This window comes from Musa acuminata, chromosome BXJ2-6 (assembly GCF_036884655.1).
Source record: "Musa acuminata AAA Group cultivar baxijiao chromosome BXJ2-6, Cavendish_Baxijiao_AAA, whole genome shotgun sequence".
Lineage (NCBI taxonomy): Eukaryota > Viridiplantae > Streptophyta > Magnoliopsida > Zingiberales > Musaceae > Musa > Musa acuminata.
Window position 1 is genome coordinate 5769804 of NC_088343.1, and position 15275 is coordinate 5785078.

At 38.3% G+C, this 15275-nt stretch overlaps 2 protein-coding genes across 3 annotated transcripts; both read right to left on the reverse strand.

The window, feature by feature from the left end:
- Window positions 1-130: 130 nt before the first annotated feature.
- LOC103987070 (probable transcription factor GLK1) lies at window positions 131-3178 on the reverse strand. Of its 2 annotated transcripts, XM_009405261.3 has the most exons (6): window positions 2385-3172; window positions 1738-1878; window positions 1075-1347; window positions 936-1004; window positions 725-850; window positions 131-460 (listed from the first exon to the last, which is right to left on the reverse strand). In XM_009405261.3, the coding sequence occupies exons 1-6, from the start codon at window positions 2817-2819 to the stop codon at window positions 311-313; spliced, it is 1194 nt and encodes a 397-aa protein (XP_009403536.2). In that variant the 5' UTR covers window positions 2820-3172; the 3' UTR covers window positions 131-310. The 2 variants fall into 2 exon arrangements, with proteins under 2 accessions (XP_009403536.2, XP_018683444.2); XM_018827899.2 differs by lacking the exon at window positions 1738-1878 and having other exon boundaries at window positions 2385-3178.
- A 2844-nt stretch (window positions 3179-6022) lies between these two features.
- Window positions 6023-10661, reverse strand: LOC135613639 (acyl-coenzyme A oxidase 3, peroxisomal-like). Its single transcript, XM_065110670.1, has 13 exons — window positions 10155-10661; window positions 8663-8780; window positions 8455-8562; window positions 8094-8266; window positions 7909-8008; window positions 7693-7767; window positions 7449-7579; window positions 7178-7313; window positions 6974-7093; window positions 6747-6893; window positions 6563-6667; window positions 6379-6480; window positions 6023-6274 (listed from the first exon to the last, which is right to left on the reverse strand). The coding sequence occupies exons 1-13, from the start codon at window positions 10637-10639 to the stop codon at window positions 6023-6025; spliced, it is 2052 nt and encodes a 683-aa protein (XP_064966742.1). The 5' UTR covers window positions 10640-10661.
- Window positions 10662-15275: the final 4614 nt, after the last annotated feature.

Here is a 15275-nt window from a genome sequence, read left to right on the forward strand (position 1 = left end):
TGTTTCAGGTGCAGCTGATCAACATTTTTTTTTGTGGCTGTGACGAACATACCACGGCAGGTTTATTACCTTTCTTTTCCTTTCTTTTTGCTCAGTGCACTACCATCATCTACAAAAGAAATTTTCTCTCTTCATAATAAGCTAATATCTAATAATCAAATCAATAAGTTTTAAAAGATACAACATAGCATATGCAATTGCTGTGGTAATTTGATTTCAAAGGAAGAAGAAAAGAATTAGTCTGTAAGAATGCAAACTAGAATGAGGTGTCGACAGATGACTTCTCTTCTTCTTTAGTGTTGTGGCGAGATCAACCAGAAGCAGGTGGCACTTTTGATACCCCTTGCTTCTGTAGCTCTGCCAACACACTGTCCAGTGAAGGAGGCTTCAGTCTGAGTGGCAATGGTAGCCATGGCTTGGCCAAAACATCTCCGATAGCTGCATCAATGCATTCTTTTGTCTGAAGCAGTGAACAGATAGAGAAAACTTTTTGTCAGAAATACTAGAGACGATCAAGAACAATATCTTGGTTTCTAATTGGAACCTTATGCCGATCCAACTTGTTTTAATTGGGTTTGGATACTCTTTAATTGGATCTAAAATTGAAGCCAGCAGATGAGCTCTGAAAGTTTGTGCATAGAAAAATACTGCAGTAGAAATCATTTCTTACGGAAAAACCTACGACAGAATTAAGTTTTAAGAGAGAGGATGGAGAGGGACTCACTGGATGAGCAGCATCAAGCTGAAGCTGTGAGGTGGATTCCTGCTGCTTCGACATGGGAGGAGGTGGAGGAACTGGTCTGTCCATGGGATGTGGAACAATGCCGGCGAGATGTGGAGCCGCAAACCCCTGCAACATTAATACTTTTGTCATCACACTTATTATATCAGGTGAACGTCATCATCGGACTGCCGCAAAGCCAAGTGTGGGTTACCGCTGCCGCCATTGGCTGAGGCAAGCAAGGAGTTCCCTGCGTCATGGTGACCCATCCTTCTCTACTTCCCTGCATGGAGAAAGCTGAAACAGTTCTTAAAGACTCGCCAAGAGAGAGAGAGAGATAAAGATGTGTGTACCCTTTGGAAATGGTAGTGCCAATAAGGGGGGTCAGGCGGTGGCGGAAAAGGCCACATGTGGACTAACGGTGGTTCCGCCGCGGCAGGGTGGCCCCAGACATGCAGAGGCCTAAAAGCCTGGGCTGGAGGAGGAGGGAGGACGACGGTAGGAGCGAGCCACGGGTTGGCGCCCCTCTTCGCGCCCGTGCCTGCCGCGTACATCTGCCGGCGTTGACTCCAGCTCGCTGCCTCCGCCTGCCTCGCAAGCAAACTCTTCCGGTGCGATCGATACTTCTGCACCCAAGTAAAAGTCTCCTTGTAAGTGGTACTCTATTCACGCTTGCCAATGGATGACGCCATGGCTGCACTACAAAGAATAGTATAGGAGTATATCTATCTGCCATGAATGGGTTACTCAATCCATCAAAAAGAAGAGAATGATGCAAAGCTAGAAGAGATGCATGGGAAAGAATATTGAAAGCATGTGTTTGTTCTTCCCAGCGTTTCAGGAGAGAGCAAAAGTACATGACATGATTGCATTATTGATTCCACTGGGAAGACAAGGACAAGAAGGAACACAGACAAGCATACGTAGCATTCTCAGATGGATGCCACAGGCTTAATCTTCCTTTTCCGTGAACAAGAAAGAAGAGATATTTAGGTGGGAAGCAGAAGTAGTAGTACTTGCAGATGGCTGGCAATGTTGTGCCGAGTGAGGCAGTCGATTCCCATCAGCTCTAAAATCCTTGAGGGCACTGCTTTGTCGATCCCCAGCTGCTCCACCGCCTGAACAAATCGCCGGTGCAGCTCCGGCGTCCATTCCACCTACCCCACCACACACACACACACACACACACACCCACCCTTGAGTGACATGGAAAGCAGATAAAGCTGCAACTTTTTGTGAGCAACCATACAAAGAAAGTACGGCTAAAAGATAAGATCCAACTTCTCTCTCTCTCTCTCTGTTTTTAGCCCGTGATTCCTTTCCTTTTTACATAGATCTGTTTCAAGCTTTCTTGTCCGCAAGTTCAATAATGCTCATCTTTCTAGTGTTCTTTCCACTTTTATAGCAGGACTCGATGAGGAAGCCTATGAAGACTTTGATTCATATCTTTCAGATAAACCTTAGAACAAATCATTATTTTCTACTCTCTAAATCTTCCTCTGCATTCGTGACTCTTCTGATGCCTTTACAGAAACTTATGTGAAGTCATATGTGTGTATATATATATATATATATATATATAGAGAGAGAGAGAGAGAGAGAGAGAGAGAGAGAGATGAGGATGACCTAAGATTGCTGTTAGGGTTACTAAAGCTATACTTACTTTTGCTTTGCGCTTCCCCTGTGAGCCCTTCATGGACGCCGCGGCGGCTGAGGACTTCCGACCTCTATCTCCCTCCGGTGAAGCAGACCACACTTCAGTCGCCGTGTCCAATATCGGATCCTCCTCCGCCATGCCACTCGCGACCGCCACGCCATGACTTGCGATCCTCTCCTCCGCCTCCTCTACCACATCCTGCGTTGCGCCATCTACGCGAAACAGGCCTTCCGCCGCGCCCGAGAACTCCACAAGAATCTCAGCCGGATCCAGCTCGAGGTCCGGCAGGACGTCGCCGTCATCCATTCCCACGAACAGGTCGCCGAAGCTGATGTCCTCGAACAAGCTCCCATCGACGAAGTCGTCGACGACAGCGAGGCTCCCCATCGCCCCTTCTCGTTCATCTCCATTGGAGCCTCTCAAGGGTTCGACCGCCAGCATATCCAAGCTCCAATACGTGGACAAAGCTCGACGTTCTGTAGCAAAATGCTAGCTACGGCTGCATGAGATTAGTAGCAGATCGACAAGGGAATGGTCTCAGCTCGACCCTTGGGAGCATTAAACCTGGGAGAGGTTGCACGTCCACCACAAACTCTTCCGCGAGATTTCTCTTTAGGGGATTCGGCAGACTTGTCACTCGCTTTCTAAATAATTCAGAAAGCATTGGTGAAGAGTAAAACTGATGTGCTTTGGAAATCAAACATGTGATTGAGAGGAAGAGGGGACAGAAGAAGGTTAGAAGAAGAGCAAAGGGGAGCGACAGAGACAACAGTGGCCGCATGCAAATGGGGTACTTGTGGCAGCAGCAGTGTCTCTTTCCGATATCGTGGCCATTTGTTTTGGCGAGAGATAGATGGATTAGGCAACGCAGCGAGGATGAGAGCAAAGGGTTCGAGGATGAGAGCAAAGGGTTCTCAAAATACCCGTTGTGGATAGAGACGCGAATATTAAAGCACTAAGTATGTATATGATTTATGTAAGACCATATTAAAAGTCGAAGAACTGAAGTAAGGGCAAATTCCCTTAAGAAAAAAAATATATCCTTAGTTTTAGCTTCCAAAAATTCCCTATGCTCTCATTTCAAAAAAAATCTTGTTGAGTACCCTCCTCTTCTGTAAAAAGATTATTTTACTCCTACATTCATTAGACCGATCATCGTGTCTTCGTCCTTGATTCCTCTGTGTATGTTTCTCACACCTCCGCACATTATGATTGTAGTGGTTAAAGAAGACGAAAAAGGATCATCGAGAATTGATCACTAGCTAATGACCTCTTCAATCGAGAACCCATGTCGACTGAGGACCTCAATCGTTGCTAGAGACGAACCTAAGCAATGGGCGAGACCAAGGGCTCATGTATGGAGGTGTAGGCGACCAATAGTGAAGACACAAGATTAAAATTATCTTTTCCGAAAAAAAATGCTATCTAAGAATTTATCAAAACTAGAATCTTTTTTTTTTAATTTATCCGTGAACTAATCTATAGTTACTTATGAATGTATCAATGTTAATATTCCTATTAAATTTACTTATATATGTATATATTCTATGAATACACATTTTTTATTATTCTCGTACAGTAATTTTTTTCTTATCCATTTAAATAGATAATGAGAAATTCATATTAATTATTTTGGAAATTTATACCCTTATTATTAATTCTTTGCATTGTTGTATCGGTAAAGTGATTTTTTTGCCCCCCACAAAATGGAGTCAATAATCATGATCGATCAACAGCGATGTTTACCGATGTGTGCTTCGTCTGCTATCGCAAGCATCGATGTTGTGCCATTTCTCATCCACATACAGATGTTTCTATCTTTCTACAAAGCTTTTATGGCTGTTAAATTTGTATTTGTCTCAGCCAATGTAGGTCTTCATTGTCTCATCACCCATCTTTCTCTCTCTGTTTGTCCTTTGTCCAATGCAGGAAGGAAGAAGAGAGAGACAGAGAGCGAAAGGCTCATTTGGAAGAGAGATGCCACGAGACAGAAGACATCATCCCTCCATTTTCCTCTCTCTCTCTCTCTCTCTCACAGAACAACACAAATGATTCCCAGCCATAGGCGGACAGAGAATCCGGGGATTATCTCGACCACTGTAGCCGCTCCATTAATTGTGTGGCTCTCATCCACAAGCCAATGACAAAGAGCCACAGGGAAACAGCAGGACGCATAGCGGTACGACTCACCCACTGGCTTTGTGTCATCTCAAATCCATCGTCACAACACCGGTACGGAGGAGGGTACTCGGTCGACTGTTGGAATGAGACAACGTCGGGGAGCTGATGTTCCGAATCCGACAGGGTTCAGGGTCTTCCCACGCTTGCGGCCATTGACCGATGTGGTCAACTCTCTTTTCGTTGGTGGAAAAGTCTGAACCCCGTGTGGACCGAAACAGGGGAGCTGTCGATGGGTTTGGTTGGACCAATTGTTTGTCTGTTGGTGGCTGGTCAACTCTTGACACACAAGAAATGGAGGGGGAGATGAAGTGAGCATTTTCAAGATCATTGAATCCAAAGCTGTTGTTTTCTTCTTGATTTAAGTTGTATAATCATCACTCAGGAACAGAGAGCTTCCTGAGATAAGGTATGCTCATGTCCTTATCCGCTATCAATCCATTGATCAAAAATACTTAAACGTAAACTCATTAAGTTTTAACTCGTCCGAAGTCGATGAGTAATATTTTCCTACTTAAGTCGTTACATCGACTCTAATATCATTTATCACGAATTGTCCATCAATGAGATAACTAATATATTACATTAATGAACAAAAATATTAGCAGTAGTAGATTCAACTCAGCGCTCATAAATTCATTCAAGTTTTAACCCGTATCAAAGTATTACAAAGACGGGATTAGTAGCTCTCATCCATCCCCATTATTGTTCTTTCATGACAACAAGATATAAAGGATCTTCTCACTAGGATGGAAACTAGTCAGGAATATGATATTTATGTTAATATCAACAAAAACATCTTAAAGGTATACTTCAAGATCATTGAATCCAAGCTGTTGTTTTCTTCTTGATTTAAGTTGTATAATCATCACTCAGGAACAGAGAGCTTCCTGAGATAAGGTATGCTCATGTCCTTATCCGCTATCAATCCATTGATCAAAAATACTTAAACGTAAACTCATTAAGTTTTAACTCGTCCGAAGTCGATGAGTAATATTTTCCTACTTAAGTCGTTACATCGACTCTAATATCATTTATCACGAATTGTCCATCAATGAGATAACTAATATATTACATTAATGAACAAAAATATTAGCAGTAGTAGATTCAACTCAGCGCTCATAAATTCATTCAAGTTTTAACCCGTATCAAAGTATTACAAAGACGGGATTAGTAGCTCTCATCCATCCCCATTATTGTTCTTTCATGACAACAAGATATAAAGGATCTTCTCACTAGGATGGAAACTAGTCAGGAATATGATATTTATGTTAATATCATCAAAAACATCTTAAAGATATACTTAGAAAGAATCTAAACCAATGGCCTCCAATAAAAAACTATATAGTTGCCGAATACAGATTAATCACTTTCTTTAGCATCAGGGTTTCCTTAACCAATATTTATGCTACATTATTCATCCCTAGATTATTGCCAGTTTATGCTACAAGAGGATGACTGCAATCTTATTCCTCGTCGAGGGAAGACCAAGAATTGGCTTGAATCCAGTCGAAAGCAATGGGGCTCAGGAAGGCGTCAGGGATCCCGAAGGAGCTAACCACAGAAAGTGCATGCGGCCTCAACTCATAACACAGCTTCATGACTTCTTTCCTTGCAACAGCAGCATTGTCAAGCGATAAGTACCCATAACGAAGAAAAGATGCATCTTCTTCCGTACAGATCAAGGCATACATCGATCTCAACAACCCTAATATATCCTGCAAAGAGATTTATATTATACAATGATGATGCATAAATTTACCCAAGAAACTCGGTAGAAAAGGTATATATATATATATATATATATATTGCATGTATATACCTTTAGTGGTCCAGCAGGCTGGGCCATCTCATTATCAATGAAAATTTGCAATATTGAGCGTTCAGCGAAGGCCCTTGCCAAATCGCCGGCGAGTTGATAGCTCTGATACATTCAACAAGTTCAATAGTATCAACAAAAGGAACGCGATGAAAGAAACAAAACAATTCAGGTGCCGAGTGTCTACCAGGAGAACTGCTTTTTCTTTGGTTTCTCCCTGAGCTTGATATCGAGACACTTCATTAGCATATCGACCAAACAAATCTCTTTCCCTCAAGCAGAACAGGTCGAGCTGAACGATCGAAACGATTATATATCTTCAGCTTAAAAGTTGATAAAAGTGAGGTAGAAAAATGAAGCTAACTTGCTACCTGGAACTTGCTGCTTCTAAGGGTACAGCTGTTTAGATTAGATGGAATTATCGGGCAAGGATCATTCATGTGTTCCAATCCCAAGCCTTTGAATGGACTCTTCCTCTTATGTGCTGCTATATATTCTGCAAGAAGTGCTTTGCTCACCTGGTTCATGTGTACTGAATCTTATCTCGATGTGCTCGCGTCTAATAAAAGATCCCATCAAAGAAACAATTGCACAGTACCTGTTGCATCAATACGTTGTTATCTCCCTCAAAGGTAGACTGAACATCGTATTCACCTTTTAAGATACCAACACGGTTCTCTGTTTTCAAGCCTTGGCCACCGCAGGCTTCACGACACTCCTGGAAAACGTATTAACATCCTAACTCGAGCAAAAGGAATCCTTGACAACAAAAAATGAAACATTTCAGCTAAGTTGCATGAACCTGAAGTACTCTCATGGTATGCCATGAGAGTGTAGCTTTGAAAGCACTGCAGTATATGTGAATACTCTTGTTGCTTTCTGGAGTCCTCTTAGTGAATAATCTTTTCAAAAAATTGGTTGAGGAACTCATAGCGCAACTGCAGACAGGCAGGAAAAAGCAAAACAAAACATAAGAGAATAATTTTTACTCAGGTAGTTGATATGAAAATCTGAAAAGATTAGGCATGATTAATAAAATTAAAATTTATGATCGAGATAATTAGCGCAATTACGTCTTTGCAATCAGCGGTAAGAGGCGCCGTTGATGAGAAGGATAATCCAGCAACAGAACTTCAGGAACACTAGCTGATAAGGAAAAAGCCCGCCTTGTTAAAGCATATCTCACAGCAATTGATAAACCCACCTGACAACAGTTCAAAAATGAATTACCAAACAAATTTGCTCAATTTCCATGGCACATTATAATTATTAACAAGCTGAAAAGCATATTAAGCATCGAAAGCAAGTGCAAGATACCTTTGATATATAAACAGCAAGTGCTGCAATATTCACACGCCCAGATGATAGCGGCGCAAGAAGAGCTGCGAACCTCTGCAATACAAATGTATATTATTCAGGCAGACAACAGGAAATGTCAAGAAGATTGTTCGATTGAAATCATCATATACTATCTTTACAGAATTTAAACAAACTGTGATAAACAAATATGCTGATCTTAGCGGCTTTAGGAACCTGCTCTGGGTCTTTTATTGGGCTCACATATCGCCCATCAGGTAATACATCAGCAACTGCGTTTAGCAAGTTCTCCCGAGGGACTCTGAAATTATCAAACCTGCACAAGTAATAATAACAAATGCATCAAATGGCAATTCTGAAGCATAATAACAAACTCTAGCATCGAAAACCAATGCCCTCACCAGATCCTGCCATTATCAACACCATTCAAGCCAATTTTATGACCACAATCAGCGACGCGAACATTGGGACAAACATTTCCTTCTGCATCTCTGATTTGTGCTATAAATACATGCACCCCTTGGTTGGTCCCATTTATAAGGAGCTGAGAGAAGATTACTGCATGTGTTGCATCCTGAGACACAGACAGAGTTACAAGTTCAGTGCAAGATGGAGCTACATATAGCTATGTGCATGTACAATGAGTACAATATAACTAATATGGAAGTCGTATACAACATGTGCAGTAGAAGTTTCTTGTGATCATAGACCACGTCGTGATCTACCATCAACATATATAATTTATAAGAAAATTCTTCTTACATTAGCAGCTCCTCCTATCCAATACTTCTGTGCTGATTCACAGGGAGTGTTTATCACAAACTCTCCTGTGTTTGCATCATAAGTCGCGATAGTCTCAAGTCCTCTGACCTTGAAATATTTAAGAGATTTCAAGTGTGAAGATGTAATAACAGAAACAACATAAATAAATGTTCCAATAAACAAGTTCAACTAAGATGCGGAAACATACATTACTTCCATGCCCCAACTCGGTCATCACAAAACAGCCCTTAACCTGAAAATTCTCAGCAGCCTTCAGCCATTTGTCATGATGATGCTTTGTGCCAAAAATTTGGACTGCCCCCCCCCTGTGATCCAAAAAAATTTGAGAACATTAACTACTTATTTAAGACTTTTAAGTATGATAGATCTTATGGCACCAGTGACACAGGTTCTTGCTGGCAAAAGGCCCATCAAGCTTTCATGCAAAAGCAGCTACACAATTACAACATAGATAAGGTAATAGGGACTAACAACATGCATAAATTATGGAAAGACCCAACATTGTACAAGAAGAGCCTACAATAAAATCAAACTAATACAGGTCTCATCAACTAGTAAAAAAAGCAAATAATATTCATCTTGAGTAGAAGTAAATTATCTTTTGGCTTGTCTGGTCTATCTCCCCCACTCCCCACCCTCCCCCTTTCCCCCTTGCCTCTCCTCTTTGAACTATTAAGCTTTAATTTCCAGGTTAATCCCAAGTCTAACCAATCATAAGTTGGTCAGACTAATCCCTCAATTTCTAGCATGACCATCAATGATGATGAGACTGGGGGAATTGCTCCAATTTGAGGACTTTTCAATTAAAAATGGTGATTGATTTGTTGATTTAGAAACATATCTAATAAATCATGAAAACCAAGTCTTCTTGAAGAACAAAAACGAATATGATGACCGTCGATGCATGCCTGAAGAAGCATGTTTTAAGGACAAAAGATAGATACATCAACTTATGCTTCTTCCTCTTGGAAGGTCATGAAGCCAAAACCATAAGAAGAAAACAGTCATCCAAGATGCACATGATTTGCCATTATCTCAGACAAAAAAAAGAAGTTGATGTGTCCACATTAGAATGCCAATTGACTCGACCTTAGAACCCTCAGCAGATCAAATTTACAGTTAACAATTCATTCTATCAGAAAATTTGACAAATAAGCCATATGGAATTGGAATTCTATCACTAATTTGATTGCCTTGGGTTAACTTATAAGCGCGGGATGACATCTAGCGTACCATGAAACATAAATGTAGTCCAAGTTTTAGTCTGTGTACGGCAAACTTCATTTCAACTTGAACTGAGAGTCCTAAGGGTTCCGATACTTGGTTTGAGAAGAACCATCTTTTACTGGAACGCTCTATATTATCCTCGTATTTCTCCGTAATTTCCTTAATTTATCATCTTGTACATTCCTCATTGTCTACCCTTTCTAACTGTTGAGCTCTTACATAAACTCCATTTCTACTTACTTTACAGCTTCAGTCAATCCTAAACTTGTTCAGATTAAATCCTATCGTTCCAATCATCGACCCTCCAAATTTGCAGTCAAAATTACACCTTCTCCAACATCCTCGAATAACCTCCAAAATTTCAATCAAAATCACATCTTCTCCAACGTTCCGTGGCATTTACTCAAGAAATGGAAATAAAGAAGGGGGAAAAAAGGGGGTCAAAGGCTCACCAGAGAAAGAAATGAACACCTAATTTGATCGCGAGGGAGTGATCGAATATTCCAATGCACTCGAAGAAGGCGAACTTCCTCATCAACGCCTCCGGGCCGCTCCCCGTGAGCCAGCCCTCGAACACGCCGTGAGCGAGCAGGTACTCAATCCGCCGCATCGTGACCGCCCGCTGCTGCTCCATGGTCTGGTTGTAGTCCGGCGCGACGAAGGTCCTGTTGCCGCGGCGGCGGGGGCAGAAGAGCGAGCTCTCCTCCATTAGCCGGAACAGCCAGTCCCGCCCCTCGGTGTCGTGGCCATCGAGGACGCGACGCAGCGATGCAGTGTCGAAGGACGGGGGCTGCTCGGAGAGCTCGGGAGGGGAGTAGTGGAGGCAGGCGGCGGGCTCGATCAAGGCGGAGGAGAGGCCGTCGGCGGGGGCGGAGCCACGGAGGAGGTGGCCGGCGAGAACGGCGGTGCGGCGCGCGGCGGAGGAGTGGGGATCCATCGGCTCGCCGATGAGGAATAAGGTTCAGGAACTCAACGTGCAGAAAAGGGACGAGCGAAGGCGGAGAAGACAAGGGTTTATATAGTTTGCGACGACGGAGGCAGCGTGTAAGATAGATTTGGAGCCAAGCATACGTTGAACGGGTCTGCTTGATGCATGAACCTGTTAGAAAATAGCTTCATTTTAAGAGGGTTAATTAACCCATGTAGTAGTAGTTAACTACGACTTAATATTTCGATTTTTACATATTTAAATAAATATATTAATATTATTATAAGTATAAAAGTTAAACATTTAGATCTATTTATTTTAATATCATCTATTTTTATCAATAAAAATAAAAAATAATTTTTTTTTAATATTTGAGTTGATGATGATATACTATATCGATGGTGATGAAGAACGATGATATTGAAAGTCATAGATAACTGTTGTGGATGAGGAGAGTGACGATAAGAAGTGAGGATTGTTTCGCATCTATATCGATGTTAACGTAGTTATAGAGTAACTATTTCATCAATCGACAATTGCATCGACGTCGATGTAGGTGTCGAGCGACGTTGCTCGATAATTGTATAAGCATCGGTGTCAACATTCGTTATCATCGATTGGAATGTTAAAACTATTTTTTTATCTTTTATTTTTATATTTTTTTATGAATGAATCTAGATATTTTATTTTTATAATTATAAAGTTACTAATATAACGTTTTAAAGTATAAGGATAATTAGTCTCGTTTTAGATTACTTTATGATTAAAAGGGTAATTTAACCAAGAAATATTGTAAAGGATAATTTATAGAAAAAAGAAACTCTTAATTATTGTAATTAAGTTTTTAATTATATCCTTCTAATTTAATCTTTGATGCATGAATCTTTTCTAACGGATGTAATTTATCTAAGGAAAACTTTAATGGGTAATTTATAGAGAAAAACTCATAATCACTTTTTTATGAGAAAGCATTGCTCTATTGAAAAATTATCTGATGATATATTTTTAAAATTTTAAATATATCCTTCTAGTCTAAACAATAATTTTTATTTCAAACAATAATCTAAACAATAAATATATCCGTTGGAGACGAATGAATCTGTTAAGAATTCTTCAAACCCTAATCCTCCATCTCGTCCAACCTCTCTACTTTTTTATTCTCTTCTTCTTCGGCCTCTTATTCTCAAACAATACTTCTAAAAGCTAATAAATAATAGTTTTATTTAAAAAAAAGTAAAAAAAATGAATGAATGTTTCGATCATATAAATATAGATGTAAAACCCTAATGTGTTTGAGATAGAGTTCACTAAGACTCAGAATTCTTATTGAAATATATCAATTTTAAAAAATAAATATTTTTAAGATCCTCTTAAACAAAGCTCATCAAAGTACATTCGATTTATACTCAAATATATTTGACAATATAATACACACATAAACCTATCAAATTCAATGAATATAAATATAAAATCCTTAAAAAAGTAAAAAAAAAATCAGAAAATGTCTTAATATCATGTCTTAATAGAGATGTTTTAGACAAACTTCCAAACAAAAAAGAAAAACTCCATTTTGAACTAAAATACACACTTCACTACATAATTAATAGTTGTTAACTAAAATGACAACCAAAAGAATAAGGATATACTTTGTTTATTCATTTTAAAAAAAATATTCTCAATAATTGCTCAAAAATCAATGTGAAATTTTCTAAATAAATTATCCCAAATCAAATTCAAATCGCAAGCAATCACATCGTCATTTTTTATGAATTCGATTGGGCTCGATGGGTGGGTCAAAAAATTCTCGTGAATCACATGGCACTTTCGTGTTGTGTTCACATTGTCGTGCGATTAAAACGTGCCAAGGCCGATCGATGATGCACTTATGGGAAGTACTAATCCTCGAATAAGATTGTAATGAAGTATTTATTATTAATATTTTTAATATACATTTGAATGAATGTACCATTATGAAATATTTAATATTTAATAAATAATAAAATAAAGACTATATTTTAAATATGAATTAGTTTAAATATTATTTGATAAAATTATATTTCAAAAGTCTATTGAATATTTTATGATAAATTTATCCTTCTAATATTTTAATATTTATTTAAAATAAATATATAGTTTTTTTATTTTAAATGAATAAGTATAAAAATAAAATAAATAAATGAATGTATGCATGTAATCTTATAAAAATTTCATATGACCCATATATATAATAAATAAAAATATAATCATATATATATATATATAATATTTAAAAATAAATAAATAAAAATTTACCTTCATAGAAAATAGAAATATTTTGGTTTCTCACTAAATCATTTAATAATTTAATAATTTTAGATAAAATTATAGGATATTTTTAAAAAGTTTAAAAATACATTAACATCCTACAAATATTAAAATATTAGTGATAAGAGTGTTTTTAATTTAATATTCAAGTAATTGTTGATTTTATTAAAAAAATTATGCATTGGCCGTGAAGGACGTGGGTTGCAGCTGACCCAAAAAAAAGGAGTATTTTGATGTGGGCCCCATCCGATATACAGTGAATTGGATATTAATTGACGTTGACTTTGCATTTGATGACCGAATGATCACTCCTTCGTCGGACATTAATAAATGCTGGTCGATCGAATATACAGTGGTTTGTGACGGCAAGTTAGTCAATCGGAGATATCGTTGACCGATCATCAATTATGGATTATCGAACGACCACGGAGTCAACGGGCCAATAACCAATCAACTACATATATGACAAATCCAATTTAGATTTATGTTTTAAACATGTAATAAATATTAAAATTAAATAAAAGAATTAAGACAAAATCGTTCCTCGATCCTTTGCTAGTGTTGGTCTAAGGAAGACACCCAAGTTATAATCGATCTTTTGACACATCTACGTGGAAGATATTCGAGTATCAATACAGTAAACAAATAGGAAAATGAATTATCCAAAAGATGAAGATCATAAATAAATAAATAAAATTAGAGCTATTTATCAAATATTGACGATTCAGATTCAACATATTTTGAATTGTACTAATTTAGCTAGTTTATAAAAACATCGAAATAACATCGTATTCATTACTTAAATAATAAAAAAATCTTTTCAATAAATCAAAACTTTTTTACGTGACAATTTGCATGCAACCCATACGCCTGAAAAGTTCCAACAATAGTAGCATATGTTATAGGATTTTAGCGACTAGTGATGTGCTGATCCCAACTCGTTTTTAGAACGAGAACTCAATTACAAAAAAATGTACGCGAATCCGATCTATTTAGGTGAGCCAAACTTGGATAGAAACATATTCTACTCGGACTCATCTTTATCTCACGTTAGAAATTACAACATGTAGTGAGCCTCGATCCGATTGATGGTTTTGATATCTACGATGTTTTTTTTTAAATCCATAACATATGTGATTGACGGGACCCGAACTTTTTTTTTAATATAATTAACCTTTTTTTTATGACTTCTAATTTTCATACTCTCAAAAACATTAAAAACACTAAGGGTTCAAAATAATATACTATATCTACTCATCAACGTCGATAGGGTTTGGGGTGCTCGACTTATACCTTGAATCGATAACCTCGATAACGGGTTATTCCTCGCTAACAGGTCTTCCTTTGTAGCAAATCAATTTTTTAGGCTTTGAATCATACTGTCATCAATTAGCACTAGCGTAACTCCCTTAAGTTGCTTTTCAACTCTCTAATGTCGATCATCATCGGGAACTTCATCACCATGTGATATGTCGACACCATCACTCTTAGTTTATTCGATGTGGGTCGGTCTATGATCGTAGTTGTTTATCGAGGGATATCCACCACTATGAACTTAGCCAGTATCATTTTGGAGTAAGCTTATCTCTGAATGTGATATATAGGTTTACGATCCCGATGTAGGTCCACCAATGATAATACCAATCTATTTCTCCATCGGGCTCTAAGGTCAAGATGAGAGTTTTTGGTGCTTGTGAACAAACTACCTAAGATGTCTCTAGTATGAGCTTCTCCATTTACTCTTTCAAGTTATGACAATTTTTGATGTTGTAATTATAATCTTGGTAGAGCTAATAGTACTTTGGCCTATCTCTTTCCACCGATAATGTCTTTATAAGGGTCTTTTAAAAGCTCATCTCTTTTATCTAAAGAAAAACTTTAGTACTAGTCCTGTTTAGAGGGGTCAGCTTGGACCTTAGACAAGGTAACTCGAGTTGTTTATTTCTCCTCCATCATGATAACTGTAGAGTTGGGGATGATTTTGGTCACTCCCACCTTAGCCTTTTGTGTGACTTCTCATGCTTGTCCGAGACCACTGTTTCGACGATAATGTATTGATTGGTCATTTGAATTGTCTCAAGCATAATCATCGATAGGTTCTCTATCGATGACTAAAAGAAGCGAGAGGGCATGAGCTTCATCATAAAAGTTTATATTATGAGTGACAGATAAGTATCTATCATACCTCATATATCATTTGTGAATTGAATAATAAAGTTTGCAAACGAGTCTTCCTCATTTTACTTGAGTTTATGGAGTGTTATCATTGAAAGCCACGAGCGTATATTCCTAATTGAAATTCAAACTCTCTTGCAAGCTAGACAAAATAACTGATCGAAAA